Source organism: Panthera tigris, chromosome F2 (genome assembly GCF_018350195.1).
Source record: "Panthera tigris isolate Pti1 chromosome F2, P.tigris_Pti1_mat1.1, whole genome shotgun sequence".
NCBI lineage: Eukaryota > Metazoa > Chordata > Mammalia > Carnivora > Felidae > Panthera > Panthera tigris.
The window spans coordinates 75,790,768-75,810,337 of record NC_056676.1 but is presented as its reverse complement, the minus strand read 5'-3'; the positions used below and the strand labels follow the sequence as shown (position 1 = coordinate 75,810,337).

At 43.3% G+C, this 19,570-nt stretch overlaps 1 protein-coding gene across 2 annotated transcripts in view; it reads right to left on the bottom strand.

Annotated features, from left to right (window-relative positions):
- KHDRBS3 (KH RNA binding domain containing, signal transduction associated 3) overlaps positions 1–19,570 on the bottom strand; it is a 189,769-nt gene that overhangs the window by 111,335 nt on the left and 58,864 nt on the right. For both annotated transcript variants that reach the window (XR_006212771.1, XM_042972650.1), the window contains exon 2: positions 15,216–15,334. Coding sequence is in view for 1 of the 2 variants with exons in the window: in XM_042972650.1 (XP_042828584.1) it covers positions 15,216–15,334 (119 nt within the window). In the remaining variant the exon portion in view is untranslated. The remainder of the gene's footprint in view (positions 1–15,215; positions 15,335–19,570) is intronic.

The window sequence follows — 19,570 nt, the reverse complement described above, 5'->3', positions numbered from 1 at the left end:
TGAACCCCCTCTCTCAACAATGGCAAACTTTACCCGGTGGGAAGAAGGGGGTGAAGTGAGCGTACTGGCAGTCCCTGCTCTTGGCCTGCTGTCTCCTGGGGCCACAGGGCTTGTGCGGCAGGCGCCTCAAGCACCCAGAGCCCACACTCTCCTCCTCCTGCTTCCCCACGTGACACCTGGCATATCGCCTTTCGTGTTAGATTCCCGAGAAGAGGGAATGTGTTATACTCAACTCTGAAAGCAACACCTTAATTCCCGTCTCCATTCTTAACAGTCCGCTACACGCGCAGTCAGGCATTTATATATAAAGGGCACTGAATCAGCAAAACCAACAGAATACACTAATGAGCCCTGGGTCGGGGAATCTGGTCTCCTGGCTACTACTGCCTGAGAAAGCCATAGCTGTATCAGCAGTATCACAAAATATAAAACTCTTTGGCACAAGAGGAAAAGAATTTCATAACGTCAAGTCCTGTCAGTGGCACAGTCCCTCCTGCTCACCACGCCAAACATGTGCATAAGTGTTACGGGATCTTCCCCAATAGTAACCGAATTCTACCACACTCCCTTCGCTTCGGCTGTTCTTAAATGCACTCGACCAGCCAAAATGAAATCCTGGGATGAACCTGACACCTGCTAAAAGCAAGCCCTTTGTCCATTATGGCTTTCTCCCCTCCCGACCCCCTGACCTGAACCCTGCAGCCCTAGACTGTGGCCAGCATGTGCCTGCGCGGGTCACTTCACCAGCCGTGCCTGGCCCGGCAGCGAGAAAGCAAGACTCAACAGTTACGCTTTAATGCTACCTTGGTTATCTGTAGCTACACAGCAGACTAACCCCAAACTTAACAGCTTTAAACAATTACCATTTATTTATTTGCTCATAATTCAGCAACCTGAGCACCGTGGGCGGGCGCTGGCAGGCAGGCAGACCAACAGGGACTGACCAACCGGGGCTGGAGGACCAACAGGCAGACCAACCGGGACTGGAGGACCGAGTCCCAAGACGGCTCATCCCCACCTCTGTTCTGCAGGAGGAGGCGGTCAACTGGGGTCCGCAGTTCTTGCTTTCAGTGATTCTCCCCCACCTGGGTATCCTGGGCTCCCGCTTATCAGGGTGACCTCCAGGGGGCAGACCTTTTACACCGATACACAGTTTCGAAGGTCAGAAAGGCAGAAGCTGGCGCCCGTTAGCTGGCGTACATCAGCTCTGCTGCAAGCTCCGAGGGGAACGAGCTGTATGGTCAGGAGACACTCAGGAAGGGCACCGTGCAGGGCGTGGGTACAGGGAGCAGTCCCGGGGGGCAGAGCACCACCACACCTAACAGTGACAGAGCAGTCCTTTAGCAAAACATTAAGTTTTCAAAGACTCACATCAGTCTTTTCTAGACCTACCTTATTTTCTCTGAGTGTCGGGGAGGGCATGGGCAGAGGCTGTGACCCCCTGAGCGCTGAGACCCTGCCTCACTCATCCTTACAATAACCCAACAACCGCCCACAACAGCACCTCGGTTGCTGCAGGCCAGCAGTGCTCCACGCACTCGTAGAAAATGGTGACTGTCAATCAGAATTAATGTCCAGGGAACACTAATCACTAACCACAATGTCACCTAAAGAAAGCCTAGAGTGTGTCACAGCAGCACGACGGAGGGTGGCAGACCTCCGGTATATGGGTCCTAACTGGCCACCAGCATCTTGTGATCAAGTGTCTTATAAAATCTAAATGTTCCTTCAAATGCTTAAAAAGACATCTGAAAACAACCACAAATTAAAAGGGTGCTAGGGCTCCTGGGTGGCTCAGTCCGACTGAGCATCCGACATCAGCTCAGGTGATGATCTCATAGTTCATGAGTTCTAGCTGCACATTGGGCTCGCTGCTGACAGCTCAGAGCCTGCTTGAGATTCTCTCTGTCTCTCCCTCTCTCTGCCCCCCCCCACTCTCTCAAAAATAAATAAACCTTAAAAAGTAATAGGGTGCTGTCTGAGATAAACAAGGTAGTTTAGTTCTACAGAGATGGGTATGAAGTAGGATATGAGACACAAAAGGGAGAATATGAAGAACTTCTAAAAAATGCTTGGATACAGCATGAAGTATACAGCTTATTAATTTAAGAACTAAGAAGATGTGGGGCACCTGGCTGGCTTAGTTGGTTAAGTATCTGATTCTAGGTTTCGGCTCAGGTCATGATCTCATGGTTTGTGGGATGGAGCCCCACATCAGGCTCTGTGCTGACAGTGCAGAGCCTGCTTGGGATGCTCTCAATCAATCTCTCTCTCTCTCTCTCTCTCTCTCTCTCTCTCTGCCCCTCCCCTGCATGAGCACGCTCTCTGTCTCTCTCAATAAATAAATAAACTTCAAAAAATTTAAAAAAAAAAGAGCTAAGAAGATGTAACAAAGGAAGGAGGGCCAAAAGGGAGCAAGCAGGTCACCAGTGACAGCAAACGCGGATGCACCCTTGGCTATTTCTTACATCAGGCAGCAAAGAATTATCCTCACCACTGGTCCTCACACATCACATGGAGACACACAAGTACACACACACGCACTCATACGTGTGTACATATGTGTGTTAGCGTACGTATGTATAAACCCGTTTAAAAATTCTGCATCTGTTCCATTAATACTATAATACTTAGGGCAACAGATTCAGCATTAACAATAGATGAAATAGTTCCAGTATGAGAAGACTCTTCTTCTTGTCATATCCAACTGGATCACAGTTGCTTTTACTTTGTTGTAAGGCTGAGCTTGTACTAAGCACAGGGGAAGGATCAACACTGCCATTTTTCTTGCTCATTTCAAATGTATTTTTACATTTTACCTTCAATTCAGTTTCTTCTGCAATAACCTTTGCCCATTTAAAGTAAGTTTAACTATCAGCAAAACTAAAAGGGAACCGATGGAATGGGAGAAGATATTTGCAAATGACCTACCAGATAAAGGGTTAGTATCCAAAATCTATAGAGAACTTATCAAATTCAACACCCAAAAACAAATAATCCAGTGTAAGAAATGGGTAAAAGACATGAATAGACACTTCTCCAAAGACATCCAGATGGCAAACCGACACATGAAAAAATGCTCAACATCACTCATCATCAAGGAAATACAAATCAAAACCACAATGAGATACCACCTCACACCTGTCAGAATGGCTAAAATTAACAACTCAGGCAACAACAGATGTTGGCGAGGATGTGGAAAAAGAGGATCTCTTTTGCACTGTTGGTGGGAATGCAAGCTGGTACAGCCACTCTGGAAAACAGTATGGAGGTTCCTCAAAAAATTAAAAATAGAACTACCCTACAAACCAGCAATTTATCCAAGGGATACAGGTGTGCTGTTTCAAAGGGGCACATGCATCCCAATGTTTCTAGCAGCACTATCAACAATAGCCAAAGTATGGAAAGAGCCCAAATGTCCATCGATGGATGAATGGATAAAGATGATGTTGTGTGTGTAATCCACACAATGGATTATTATTCGGCAATCAAAAAGAATGAAACCCTGCCATTTACAACTACCTGGATGGAACTAGAGGGTATTATGCTAAGCAAAATTAGTCAGAGAAAGACAAATATCATATAACTTCACTCAAGAGAACTTTAAGATACAAAACAGATGAACACAAGGGAAGAGAAGCAAAGAAAAAAAATATAAAAACAGGGAGGAGGACAAAACTTAAGAGACTCTTAAATATGGAGAACAAACAGAGGGTTGCTGGAGGGGTTGTGGGAGGGGGGATGGGCTAAATGGGTAAGCGGCATTAAGGAATCTACTCCTGAAATCATTGTTGCACTGTATGGTCATTAACTTGGATGTAAATTAAGAAAAAGAAAGGAAGGAAGGAAGGAAGGAAGGAAGGAAGGAAGGAAGGAAGGAAGGAAGAAAGAAAGAAAGAAAGAAAGAAAGAAAGAAAGAAAGAAAGAAAGAAAGAAAGAGTTGAACTAAAACTAGGTAATGCCATCCATGAATCCCTAACAAGGCACATACAACAGCTATACGCCCTAACATAGTGAGAGCACATTAAGACTACCTTTTGCACTGTGGGATTCCCCCTTTACCAGAGGGTACTGTCTCAGGGTGCACACAACTGCATGGCACTTATAGGAACCACGTAATGGATCTAGCATTAATCTATGTACTAAATATGAAGTTTACTTTCTCAGGTGGAGCATGGGCTCTGGAGGCAGATTTCTGGGATTCAAATGCCTGTTACTTAGTAACTGTGAACCTGTAGCAAATTACTTCTCTATTTTTTAGCTTTTTCAAATGTGAACAGGAGATGATCATTTCCTCCAAAAGTTGCAAAGATTAAGTAAGTTAATACATGTAGGATGCTGGAACAGTGTCTGACACATAGGAAACCATAAGCTACCTACACACTAAAACAGAAGTTCCAGCACCAAATATATTGTGCACACATCCCTCTTTGGAAGACATCACCCACGCATTTTCTTTCTTTACAGGGGAAAGAGAAACCCTCAAGAAACACATTTTGTTTATGATCTCGCATTCCTCTGACTCCTGCCCAAAGGCAAGAACAAAAAGGAAAGAGTAAATGAGGTCTGTCTGACCTGCCTGCACTTGAAAAGAAAGACCAGATCCCTGCTTGTATTAGCTCTATGGGCCACTCTGGATTCCAATGATTTAACTACTAACCCAATGGTTAAATAAATCCACATTTTCCTTGGTATCCAGAATACTGATCTTATTTGAATTAAACCAATGTCATAAATGCCAAATTCCAAACAATAGTTAAAATCTAATAACAGACTTGAGACCATGGCATCCACACGAAACGGAGTGGTCTCTTCAGAGGTAACACATTTATTCCTTGGCATAGCTAGTAACTGAGTCAAGCTCTGGATTACTGACAATAACTTTCATGATTCTCCTAATCGCCTCTAAAAATAACAATTGCTTTTACAGAGATGAATTTCCTAAGAACGAAAGTCATTCCAAACTTGTGTTTGAATCAATCATTCCTAAATTTTAAGAGGAATTTAACAACGGAAGACCTTTTATAATGCAGAACACCTTCCACTGTACATTCTAGTTGTTTCTTTACCTCTATGTTATAAGTCTTTCAAGGCTCCCTCCTGGCTGTATAAAATCCTAATGCCCACGGTACAGCGCTAAAGGCTTCCCAGACTACCTACTCCTCACCATTCCAACGACTGCTATGATCTACTATTGCCCATAATTATACCATTCTGGCCCAACAGTTTACTCTGCCCTCCCCAGATCTCTGCTTGGTAACATCCTGAGCTTACACTTAAGGACTAAATTTAATTCCATCTGTAATTCTTCCTCTAAAAATAGCAATTTTTTACATCTTGAAATTCTTATAGTGTCTGACTACCTCTCTTATGTTAATTCAGTATTTACCCTATATTATTTAGTGAAATGTACTCTGTTTCTTCTGTTAGAGTATAAATCCTCTGAGAATAATTAGGACCCATACTGGATTCATCATTTTTCCTACATAACAGTTTCTTAAGAAATACTTGTGGAATTCAGTTTATTTTATCCCAAACAAAAGGGCACTAATCAAGCCAGTTTTTATCAATTTTCTTTGCTACAGAAATTACCGTGACCTATTAAAGCTAGAGGAAAATATTATTATTTAAGTTTATTAATTTGCCAACCACAAATCAGTAAGTATTACCGGTAGCAGTTGAGATTATTTGGTGTTGCCACATTGACTATGATTTTAACATCGTGTTTACTTCCACATGGCAAAGAGCCCAACTAATTTAAACCTCAGCAACTCTAAAAATCAATGAAGTGTACAAGAACTTCTCCAGGAGATGATATAGGCAAAATCCATACACGCAGGCATACACAAATAATGGACAGTGTGAAATAATCTACACACCTCCTACTCTATTGGCTCGGGCTGAATTACAGTCTTTGGGTGAGGAGATGACAAAACAAATACAAGAAGCAAACTATCTGGTATATTAATGAGTTTGAAGTTGTTAGCGAGAAACTCCGAGACCACACCGGTCTGGCTGCCAGGGTGGGGAGTGAAACGGAGGTGCGAAACTGCAGGCAAGAAACCAATCTGGACGAGAGGCTGTTACAGAAGACGGGTTAGGGAAGACCGTTAGGGAGTGGCAACGGAATGCAGACATGGAGACGGATGGTAACTAACTAACTGAGGAAGTGCAAATAAGAAACGTGTAAGTCGCGGTATCTCACGAATGGAGGGGAAGGAGGTAGATGACGGAGGAGCCAGTAGACAAAAAGCCCACACTCATTCCAGGCGCGGGCACTTGGGTACACGTTGTCTGTCATTCAGAGAAATAAGGAACACAGGAAAAGGTCTACGTTTGCCGAGAAGGGGAGGAAAGAAGGTCATTTAAGGGCCCACCAAATCTAAGCAGGATGTGGGGTATCCAAGTGGAGGTGTCCAGGAGGTGCCTGGTCTGATGGGCAGGGGGGAAGAGAGGGAGGGAAAGAGAGAGACACAGAGGGGACACACCAGATGTCAGAAAGCTAGTACATGACTGACTATATGGCATAACACAAGAGGGACCGGCTCCTGAGCCCGAGTTCTTACCTCTCCCTAATGGCTTCTCGGTATCAATGTGTCCCTTGTTTCATGTAATTATGTGTCAATTACTTGCCGTGATAAGATAAAATTTCATTGTTTGGTCCGTGGTATGAATTTCTGCCATTTTACCCCCCTGGGCAGGGAATCCTCGCAGTGAGGGCCTATGCTTGTTCACATTTCCTGTATCCAGTGCCACCACAGTCCAGGCATTTTCAGTCGATCCGACTTGGTGGGGCCAGAGCCAAAAGAGTCAGTACAATACTATTATTTAAGACCTGTAACTCGGTAGTAACACCCTGCCAAGCGCTAAAAAGGATTTTACCTTTCGGCTCAGCAACACACAGACCTATCTGTGGCTCCTCAGAAAGTAAGTGGTGGCAGGATCCAGGATTCGCACGTAACAACACTGATCACAGACTCTGATTTCTAAACGTGCTGCGTTGCGACCAAAGTACACCCATGGTAGCATTTCCAGTCTTTCGCTGCGATGCAGTTTTGGGGACCTACATATAACCACATTTTAGGATTGTTTATTTGGCTCAACAAAACAGTCGTAGTAATAATAATAACCCTCCAAGACAACATGAGTCAATTCTTTCAAGAACCCTTCAGTTTGTGCCTGGCTGTTTTTGGAGTCCACTCAGCAAATCCAAATCGAAGTTCAAGGGCTGCTTTCCAGGTCAATAAACAAGAACTTCAAAGAGAGTAAGGGAAAAGTTACCACATCAGATTTGAAATTCCCTCATAATATGGGTTTCTGAATGCGATCTTATTTGCAAATACCAATTTAACTGATTGTCATGACACCAGCACGTGTCACAAGATCCCCGGGGCCTGGCCGGGACCTCGGGGAAACAAGGAAAGTAGCCTCTCCAGGTGCATCCCTCCCTCTCTACTTACGACCACACAGCCCTCGGCTCCCTGTGAGGTGTGGGCTGTTAAGGTGGCAGGAGAGGTTTGGCGGAGAAGGCAGTGTGCGGTCAAACAATGGCCTGATGGGCCAGTGTGTTCCCTGAGGTTCTGGAGTCCAGAGTCGCCTTCCTACTTTCTCATGGGGTCCCGAAAGTTAACGCCTACCGGGAGGGACAATAACAGCGACTTATCACAAATACGCGTCTTTGAGCAATTTGTTTCAGTATCGGGCTTCCTTCCTGTCAACAAGTTTCAAAATCCCCCACTAGCCAGCCATGTTAATTTTGGCAATGGCGCTCACACAGCAAGAACTAACGTACAAGTACATTTTACCACTTTATTTCTACAGGCAAACTAGCAACTGGACACCAAAAACAGACATTATTTTCACATAAATCCTCTGGAAAAAAAAATCATACATGCCTCTGAAAATCAATTAGGAGTCACAGAAAAGGCAAGTTTTAACATACCAATACGACTGTCAAAATATTCACTACTGTGAGAGATTTTTAAACCCATGGAGACTTCTACGGAACAGAAAATTCATGGATTTTTCCTTGTCTGTAACATGCTATGAGGGAAAAATGCAAACCAGTTTCAAACAAAGAGAGTTTCCCTGTGCTTTAATTCAAACTCCAGGAGGGAACATGTTTCTAGAAGTTACATCTCTTTTCTCTCTCTCAAAGATCCATAACCTAAGAGCTTCTGTGAAAGAGCAAATGTATCGGGGCGCCTGGGTGGTGCAGTCGGTTAAGCGTCCGACTTCAGCCAGGTCACGATCTCGCGGTCCGTGAGTTCGAGCCCCGAGTTGGGCTCTGGGCTGATGGCTCGGAGCCTGGAGCCTGTTTCCGATTCTGTGTCTCCCTCTCTCTCTGCCCCTCCCCCGTTCATGCTCTGTCTCTCTCTGTCCCCAAAATAAATAAAAAACGTTGAAAAAAAAATTAAAAAAAAAAAAAAAAAAAGAAAGAGCAAATGTATCGAATTTAAAATAGGCACGTAATTAGGAAAACATTCAATGTAACCAACCATGTTGATTAATATAATGTTGCCTGAAAACAGAACGTATGCATTAGAATGCTTCGGGGTGAAACCACAGCTACCAAATTCAGCAAATTAATAAGCCTGTCTTAAACGTGTAACTGAAACGGACAGAATCGAACTCGGTTCACTAAATCTTAATCATAGGGCAAAGGTATCCTCCAGACTGACAGTCTCAGGACCATTTCTTCCCCCAAACGGAAGTATTTTTTATCCCAATTATAAAAGCTGCACCAAATCGCTGACCATTAAAATACGGAAACACGTAAAGCAGAAAACACACATATCCTAGCCTCTGGAGAACAACTGCTGTTGAGTCAAGTCGTTGTTTTTTTTTCCAAATAATTGTCCAAACGGGTTACCGTCAGCTTTCTAGGTCGCTCTTTTTTTTTTTTTTTTTCACTCAACACGGTCACACACCGCTTGCCACAGCAGGAGGGCGTGTATGCGTGTGTCGTGCCACACGGAGGTGGATTTCATCTCAGCCGGCGGCTCATTCTCCAAGTGGTTCTTCCACCCCAGCACCACTCTGCCCGCGCCACGCCCTGGGCTCAAAAGAGCCCACCTCATCCTCGGTCACTTCCTGTTCGAGCTCCGCAGCCCTTACGGGCCCACCCCACCCCACGCTCCGCTCCCCTCTCACTTTATCCTAAATCTTCCGGAAGATCCGCACCTCTTCCCGAAAGTAACCTGTTGAGCCAAATAAAGCGGCTTCCGGTTTCGCAACTGCCCTCCGCCCTGTGTTTCCCGGTCACGGCCACCCCTCTACCTCGGCCCGTCTTGCTTCTGATTCTAGCCAGCTAGGCCAGCCCCCCCAAGAGAGGCCACCTTAGGGAAGGCTTCTCTGAGGGTGTCAACATGACCCTCCCGGGGCACCCCAACACTGAACCTCGCACGCTGCGTTACAAACCTTGAGCTGTGCGACTGCGCTCCCCGCCAAACAGAAGGCCCCGTGACAAAGAAACGTGTCTTAGTCACTTCTGTTTTCCCGGTACAGTAACTGGCTCACAGAAGACCCTCGATAAATATTAGATATGTGAATGGAGGCACGGACCGAACGATGAATGAAACAGAATAACAACAACAACAAAGGAACGTAAATCTAAAACGCAAAGCGTCTGTCGGTTCTCAAAGGCAGGGCACCCTGTTCCGATGGTGATTTGGCACTCACACCGCCTCTGGTCGCTGCTCAGCACCAAGGGTAAGGGTTCATCCACCAGAAGACCCTGGACAACAGTTTCTACAGCTTTAAGTCTTAAAAACAAAACAAAACAAAACAAAACATAAAACACCGTTTACTCTGAGTTTCACACTGCACAAGCTCTGCCATACGACGCAAGAGTGAAGGTGCTTCGGCTCTGAGTGCCAAAGACTCGCGTTCAGGGCTGTCCAGTGAAGCAGGAGCAGAAGTGGTTCGTTAAGAGAAAATGTTCGGCTGATGGAAATCCTTGGATTAGATGGAGTTTCACAAGTAGCACTTCCGTCCTACCCGGAGGCTGAAGGTGTACGGTCACCGGGGCCGCGCGTCAAGCTGGGCTGCCCCCAGAAGGCCAGGCGGCCGGCCTCCTCCGGCCCAGTCTACTCGCTGACACCAGCGAGAAAGCCTTTTCTTAGAGCTGGTGCAAGTGCCACACTAGCCTCTACGGAGGCCTGGCTTGAAACTCCTGTGCTCAGCTATGCTAAGCAGCAATCTCCTCCCTCGGCACTCTGAAAGCGGCGGGCTGCTAAGCAGCCAAGTCCGATACCGGAAGTGCTCGAAACAGTCTCTGCTCTGCGTCAGATGCAGAAATCCTCATTTGTCTTCCCCCACTCTCGTCCACGCTGACAGCGAGATCTTATTTCATATACTTTTATTCAACTCGCTCGTGTACAGCAAAGTATTAATTCCAGATTAATCATCTACTGGGCTATGAACTATTTAAAGACAGGGAGAGTCTGCTCATCGTTCTATCTACTGCGTATTGAGCACCTCGGGTATTGAGCACAGTGATCAATTTATAAAGGCTTCCATGAGCCATGTTTTGTTTAGTAATGAGTCTGCCTATGAAACGTCCGCAGCGTAGATTTCTCTTTACCAAAAATGTACATCCTCAGTCCTGCAGGTATGGCTGTGTAGGTTCCTAACAGGCTGACCGTCTATACAGTTACATATGTCATATATATACATAATACATATGATATATATAAATGTATAGTATATATAATATAATATAATATAATATAATATAATATAATATAATATAGTTAACTATAAATTGTTCAACTCTAAACAAAGTACAAAAACCAATTATCTGACGCCTCTGGAGAATGACCAAAACAAGGGGATTCTGAAAGGGAGTCAAAGCTCGGAAGAAGGGAACAGCCTGGGCATATTTACTGATGTTAGAGTTTTTAGCCTGAATGGCAGAGTCTGAGGCAAGCACAGTGAGGAAATGTGAGGGAGGGATATGAGGAAAGACAGCCGGAGACGAGGAGCCTCCAAGTTTGTACAAAAATGCACCCAAATCTCTGGTAACCCCAGGACCATGTATGCCAAAAACAAACACAAAAGTCAAACTAAGAAAAGAACAGAACTGAGATCTGTATGCCACCCAACAAGTCTGCGGTCTTGGATCCAAAATTACCAACATTCCTCAAGAAACAGAATAGAATCCAGTGTTTTGACAAGATAACACTCAAAACACCCAGGATACAATCCAAAGTTACTCACATGCAAAAAGTTGTAACAATATGACTCATTATCAAGAGAAAAGCTTATCAATTCAGGTCAAATCCAAGATGACTAAGATTTTAGAACTGGAGACTTTAAAGCACCTATGTTAACTGTGCTCAATAACACAAAATAACGTTAACACCTCTAACGAATAAAAAGCAGAAAATCCCAGCAGAGAAATTTTTTTACACACACATTTATATATGAATCAAATAATAAATTCTGAAACAGATCATTACAATACTTGATATAAAAAATTTATCTGATGGGCTTACCAGAACAATAAAGATAACATAGGAGATAATCCCTGAGTTTAAGATAAGGCAGTAGAAATCCAATCTGAAGAGTGGGGGATGGGATGGGGGAAAACTATAATAAAAGAGGAAAACGCCACAGGAACCGTTTTGAGAATATCAAAAGGTTGAATACATATGTAACTGCTCTCCAAAGGTGGGGAGAGAAAGGGTCATAAAAAAAGCATTTAAAAAAATTACAGTTAAAATATTATGATGAAATGGACAAATCCCTTTGGGGAGGAAGAGAAAGATCACAAAAGATTAAAAAATTCTCATTAGTGCCATAATTAACTATGAACTGAATTATGGGGTGCCTGGGTGGCTGACTTGAGCTCAGGTCATGATCTAACGGTTTGTGGGTTTGAGCTCCGCATTGGGCTCTGTGCTGACAGCTCAGAGCCTGGAGCCTGCCTCAGATTCTGTGTCTCCCTCTCTCTCTGCCACTCCCCTGCTCACACTGTCTCTCTCTCAAAAATATATAAACATTAAAAAAAAAAAATTTAAAGACCCTGAATTCACCATCAAACTTCAGGTCCATATGGTTTCACTGCTGAATTCTATCAAATACTGAGGACAAAACAGCACCAAACTTATATTCTTTGGGAGTAGGAAGAGGAGAGGAGAGGAGAAGAGAGGAGGGGAGGGGAGGGGAGGGGAGGGGAGGGGAGGGGAGGGGAGGGGAGGGAAGGGAAGGGAAGGGAGGGAGAAAAATGAAAAGAAAGGAAAAGAACAAAAAGAAACAGAAAAAGAAAAAGAAAAAGAAAGGAGTACTTCTCACTTTATGAATCTGGCATAACACTAAGATCAAAATCTGACAAAGATGTTATATGTGAAAAATATATATATATAGGCCAGTATTGCTCATGAACACGATGCACTTGAATCCAACAATATATAAAAGGGATAATAATAAGTAGGGTTTAACTCAGAAATGTAAAGGTGGTTTAATTTAGACGATCAATCAATAAGATTCACTACATTAACAGTGTAATGGAATAACATTCTGTGTTCATTTCAATAGACATAGAAAAGGCATTTAACAGAATTCATCACCTACTCAGGATCAAATCTCTCAGCAAAACTAGCTGGAAGGGGACTCCTTCGACCTAACAAAAGGCATCTACAAAAACCCATGGCTGTTACCACTCTTAATGCTTTCTACTTTGGGAAAAAGGGAAGAAGGTCTAATCACACTACTTGTACTCAAGCATTAGACAGAGATACTAGCCAATACAATGCAAGCGAAATAAATACAAGCATAAAAACTGGAAGGAAGGAAGGAAGGAAGGAAGGAAGGAAGGAAGGAAGGAAGGAAACTTTAGGTGATAAGATTACACACACAGCATATCCTAAGGAATCTGTGAAACAACTCGCTAAAACAAGTGAATTCAGCAAGGTAGCAGAATACAAGGTCAACTTACAAAGTTTTATACCAGAAGGTTAAAAATTAGAAAACAAAATTTTAAAATATTCATTTGACAATAGTATCAAAAAACATAAAATATTTAAGAATAAATTAAAAAACAAGTAAGACCTTTATCTTGAAAGGTACAAAATGCTGCTGATAGAAATTAAAAATCTACAAATGGAAAGATATACCATCTCAAGGAAGAGAAGATTCAATGTTGCTAACATGTCATATCTCCATAAACTAATCCACAGATACCGTGCGGCTGCAATCATTATCCCAGCAGAGTCTTTTGTGAAAATTAATGAAATAATTCTTAACCTTACGTGGAATTGCGAAGGACCTATATCTGAGCTATCCTGAGAAAAGAGGGACGAAGTTGAACGGGCCACATCACTTAACTTGGCGTCTTATTACAAAAAGCTACAGTGACGGAGACAGTACGGAAGTGGCGTGAGGATCCATGAACAGATGATCGACGTGAAAAAGACACTGCACACAAAGGACTCTCGCTTACGTAGTCCTGTGATTTTCATCAAAGGTCCCAACACAGTCAGTGGGAGGAAAGCATCTCTCAAACAACGGTACTGGAAAACCAGATACCTGGATGGAGAGAACTTCTGACCTTTTAGTATCACAACATACACATAATTTCCGATGTACCACAGACCTAAAACTAAAAGCTATGATGGTAAAGCTTTTAGAGGAAACACAGGAGACGAGATTTATAGCTTCAAGACAACGCTAACATTCCTTTGAGGTCGCCAATTTGTTAGTTCACAGAAGGTAATAATCAGAAAAGAAAAGAAAAGAAAAAACCTGATATACTAGGCATCATCAAATTAATAACTTCTGCTGCTCACAAGACACTAGGAAGACTGTAACAGGAAAACCACAGACTGAGCCAAATACTCACAAAACATGTCTAACAAAAGGCTTATATCCAGGACATATAAGAAAGCTCCTACAACTCAATGATGAGAACACATGCATCCCATTTACAAACAGACAAAGGACTCAAAAAGACACTTCAAAGTAGAAGATGCATGGGGGTGCCAGGGTGGCTCAGTCAATTAAGTGTCCCACTCTTGATCTCAGCTCAGGTCATGATCTTACGGTTCTTGGGATCAGGCCCCACACAGGCTCTGCACTGACAGCGGGGAGGGAGCCTGCTTGGGATTCTCTCTCTCCCTCTCTCTCTGCCCCTCCCCTGCTCACACGTCCTCTCTCTCAAAATAAATAAACATGAAGAAAACAAAAAGATACGTGAATGGCCAGTAGGTACGTGAAATGCACACATCATCATTAATCATCAGGGAAATGCATATTAACACCACAAGAAAATACCAATATACAATGAGGACGGTTAAAATTCAACAGATTGAGAACATCAGACACTGATGATGACACAGAGCCACCACACCTGGCTGGCACTGTTCCTGGAAATGTAACAAGGTACAATCACTTTGGGAAAAAGTATGGCAATTTCTTGTAAAATTAAGTGCATAGTAATTTAAATCTTAAGTATTTCCTTGAAATAAAAACATATCGTCACAAAATGTATGAAAACCTGTATGAAAGTGTTCACAGCAATTTAATCTATAATTCATTTGCAACGAATAAGTAAATTGTGGCATATTCAAGTAACGGGACTACTATTCGGCAATCAAAAGAAATGAACTACTGATGTATACAAACACTAGGCATAAATCATGTAGTACATGAACTCTCAAAAGAAAGAAAAACAGGATGAAAAGAGTATCAACGTTATCAAGTCATGCCCAATCTAAAATGATCAAGATTTCAGAATCAAAGAGAGACTTTAAAGCACCTATCATAATCATGCTGAATAACACAACATTTGCAATACACGAAAAATAGAATATTTTTCTAGAACAGAGTAGAGTAGATAATATTTTGAACATTTATGTGTTTAAACCCTGTGCTAAGCATTTACTATGGATAATCTTATTTAATTCTTAACAATCCAGCCTCTTACAAATGAAGCAGCTAAAGTCGAAAAATTAGTTCTGTAGGTCATCCAAAGTCACATCGCTAGTATGACTCAGAAACACGCCTTAGGGCTCCTTAACTCACACTAAAGTCAAACAGGAAAGATAAGATCACTAAATAAGTTTCTCATTAACTTCACAAGTACCTCTGTGCTGGTGTGAGGTGAAGGAGGGCTATGCTAAGGGAAGACGCCTCGAGAAAATATCAAACGATACAAATTAAACACTGCTCCCTTGGGATTAGGCATACCACACCTGCAGACCTCACTGTCTTACCTTAGGGAACTGCTTTACAGGAATTAACACTTTCTGTCCCAGCTTCATGTTCTTATTAATCACCACATCGATGTACTTTTCTTCGTCCTTGCCTTCTCCTTTCTGAAACTTTTCTATTTCTGTGGAGGAAAAAAGATAACCATGAAGTATGTGACTTAAACCCCAGAGGTTGGGAGTTCTCACTAGCTCTACTACGGCATGAAACCAAAGACAGAAATACGGACCATCAGATCAATATGAGTTTTTCAAGTGACGACACGTTCCCCATTTTACCAATCGTTCCTCGCCAGTACAGCAGGAAAAAGGCATAAACCATGGCTCTGACAAGTCCAATCCCCACAGCCCATGCTAATGAAGGAAGCAAAACGAACCAGTTATAAAACAGACACAAACAAAACGAAATTTCTTGGGGCCTTCTGGAATCCTAGACAGAGGCTGCTCAAATAGCTAAGAAAAGCCAGAGAGTATTCTCCGTTCAGTGTTACAAGGATATGACTCCCTATTTATCGGCTCCTCCTGGCTCTCCAAGGCTCACACCAGCAGGAACTGATTCTTTCAGATGGCATTAAAAGCCCTAGACGGCTTCTGTCAGTTGACGTCCCCAACCAAATCTACCCTCCTCGTAAGCGACACGGATCAACTATACACTCCGGTCTTCCCTCACGTTCCTTTCTCTACCTATAATGTTATTATTTCAATTTCATACATCTCCTTCAAGATTCAGCCACATCAAACACTATTTTTTATGTGTGACTATCCCTCTCACCAATGGGGCAGGAGGGGAAGAACCGGTCACTTCCACCTCGATACTCACAAAACACTCTACGTACAACTCTACCATACAAGAAAATGTGGTTCCTCCATACTGTATCTCTGTTACAGAACGATGTTTGTGCCCCCCGTTCATATGTTGCAATCCTCACCCCGGATGTGATGGTCTTAGGAGATGGGGCTGTAGGGAAGTGATCAAATCAGGGGGGTGGCGCCCTCATGAAAAGGATTAGTGCCTTGTGAAAAAGAGCCCCCACACCTCTTTCACCCCCACCGCCACATGAGGACACAGCGAGAAAACTGCCATCTATGAATCAGGAAGTGAGCCCTCACATGACACTGAATCTGCAGGCATGTTGATCTTGGACTTCCAGCTTCTAGAACCGTGAGAAAGAAACTTGTGCGGTGTCCACGCTCCCCAGCCTACGGTATTCTGCTATACATCCCAAGCGGACCAAGACATTCTCCCACTGGAACATAAATTTTACATAAAAGTCTGTTTCTTCCTTCAACGAATGTCTACCACAAAGCACACACTCTGCGTACCTTCCAGATCTTGGAAAATATCAGTACGCGGTTTCCCCTCATTGCTGCCTGTAGCGTTTGGCTGCTTAAGAAGAACACCAACAGGTGCTTGAACGAGCGCTGGCTGAGTGTGTACACGCACTGTTCCCTCCGCAGGCCGGGCACAACCTACCCAGCACGGAGAAGGCCCAAAGACGGCGTTGGTTGTACAAAGGGCGCACACCTTCGTTCGTTTTGCTTGCGGGGCTAGGAATACCAGTATTTAAAATAGGCCACAGTCAAGACATAATTCAATCCTCAGGCAAACAGGAAGCTCAGAAAGGTTACTTTGCTAATAATAAATGATAAAGGTAGGATTTCTCTCCAGGTTTGTCTAACTAGAAAGACACTGTGCCACTGCAGGCTCGCCCACCATGGCTTCTGTCATTTGAGACAGAAAATAAGATTTGCATGGCACCTCAGGAGAAAAGGAGGATCTGCTTACATCTGGAGGCTGCCGTCACCACTGAGGAGCCGGGTGGCGGGGACGCCTCCTCGCGGTAATTGTCCGTCCACCTACCCCTTCATTCCGTTCATTAGCACTAACCCCCCAGCTGTCTTACTTGTATTCAGAGCTAGACCTGATCTCTCGCCTCCACAGTGACAGTCTTGACACCTATCACGACAGTTCCGAATAAGGTCCTCCTCACCATTTTAACAAGTGTCAGAATAAATTGTTCCTTAACAATGCACGGTAGAAAGTCAGTGTATATGTGGGACGCGATGAAAAATATATATCTGGCCTTTGTCCCAAGTTCCTGGCACAGACCTCCTAAAACCCTACAAATTTCCTGAGTGATAGGAGTGCATTTTATCATTCCTAACAAGCCCCTTTCAGCCATACCTGCCTTTATGCTAACGAGATGACTCTTGGAGGAAAAGGGGGCCACTTGCCAGAAAAGCCAACCATGTGGAAAAACAAGCAAGGGCCAAGCTGGCACGTTCAGCACTCCCACCTGTGGGGACAGAAGAGGAGCTAGAAATGGGAGTTCAATCACCAATGACCAATGATTTAATCAACTGTGTCCGCATCACGAAAACTGTAAAACCCCCTCAACAACAGAATCTGGGGAGCTTCCGGGCTGGTGAACACAACCACGTGCTGGGAGGGTGGTATGCCTACAGAGGGCATGGGAGCTCCAAGCGCTTCCCCCAACACCTTGCCCTGGATCCCCTCCTTCTGTTTGGCTGTTCCCGACTTGTAGCCTTTAGAACAAACCATAACGGTGAGTAAAATGCTTTCTTGAGAATCCTGTGAGTCACTCTAGCGAATTACCCAACCTGAAGACAGGTCATGGAACCCCCAAACTTGCGGCTCGTCAGACGGCAGTGTGGGTGGCCCGGGCACCCCACCTGCAGCTGACCTCTGAAGTGGGGTGGCCTTGTGGGATGCGGGCCTCACTCTGCGGGGTCTGCCCTACCTCCAGGAGTCGGTGTCAGCACTCAATTGGATCGAACTGCTGGGCACGCAGCTGGTGCTGGAGAATTGACTGGTGTCAGGAAACCCCATACGACAGGGATTAATAAGGTGGTGGGGAGGAAGATGGGGGCAAGCAGGAAAAGTCCTGAAGACAAAAAGAACGACTGAGAGAAAGGAAAAGACATCAGCTCTGCAGCTTCTGACCAAGGCGTCCAAGAATCAAGATTAATACGAAGCCTCCAAATAAACTAATGGATTATTTTGTCTGCTTTCTTGTGTTATCCTAGGTTTTGATCCTGGAAACTGACTCAAAACAGAATCTGTATGGGAACAATGTGCATGAAAATAGACGGGCGTGAAATGCAAAGACGTACTTAGATAATCCTTGTTAACTGCTGTTGAGAAAACCTTTTAAGAGTACTTTTGACTTTCTTCTCTAAAAGTACAATATATACATGGTAAAAATTTAAAAGGGTGCAACAGGATATAAACTTAAAAGAAAAGGTTTCTCCTATACCAATACTCCAGAAGTAATGGTTATAACAATTTTACATACTCTTCCAGAAGTTTTCCACAAATAAACACATATGCATATGCCCATATGCACACACACGCGCACACATATGCACACACACATGGGGTTTGGAAACTAGAACTACTGGTGGAAATAAGCTAACCTAGTTTTGTTTTCCTCAGTAAAGAACAATAAGTCACACTTTATCTGCTCCATCGAGTATAACAATTCACGACTTCAGCTTTAATTAGAAGAAAATTCATTCCACATTTTTACTTATGCATTTATGGTATAATTGGAAATGCCTTTAGCATAAAAGATTCAACGAAATTAGATATACTGAAACTTTGTAGAAAGAAAACAAAGAACATTTAATGGACATAAATGTTCATTAATATAAGTGTAATTACCTGTTTTTTTAAATATTTATTTTTGAGAGGGAGAGAAAGAGGGAGACGGAGACAGAGCATGAGTGGGGGAGGGGCAGGGAGAGATGGGGAAACACAGAATCTTAAGCAGACTCCGCACTGTCAGCACAGAGCCGGACACAGGGCTCAAACTCAACGAACCCTAAGATCATGACCTGAGCTGAAGTCAGACGTTTAACCGGCTGAGCCACCCAGGTGCCCCGTAATTACCTATTTTCAAATCACACTGTATTTTTATGATTTGTGAAAACTTACAAGCATAATATATAATTCCATAATCAACATTCAAATGTTATTCCTTGCATCAATGATATGAAACAATTTAAGTACCACGTAAAATCATAAAGGTTAAAAAATTAGAAAAAAATTATTTGAGATACACCTATGACTTTGAAAAGGCAAATAAAAATTTAAAAAATATATGCTACGTAATTTCCTTCTCTAGACAGTCAACTCTGAAAATCTTATGTTGCTAAAATATCTTGCTACCTTAAGTAAGCTTTGAATTATGTTAATATATAATATTTCACTGTTTAAGACTTATCTGAAAATTGTTGAAGCCTGATGCCACACCACATGCATGCTGGTCTCCAGGTAGTGGAACTAAAACACCACACAGCAATAGAAGCAGCCAAATCCCGTGCCTGGGGTCAAACAC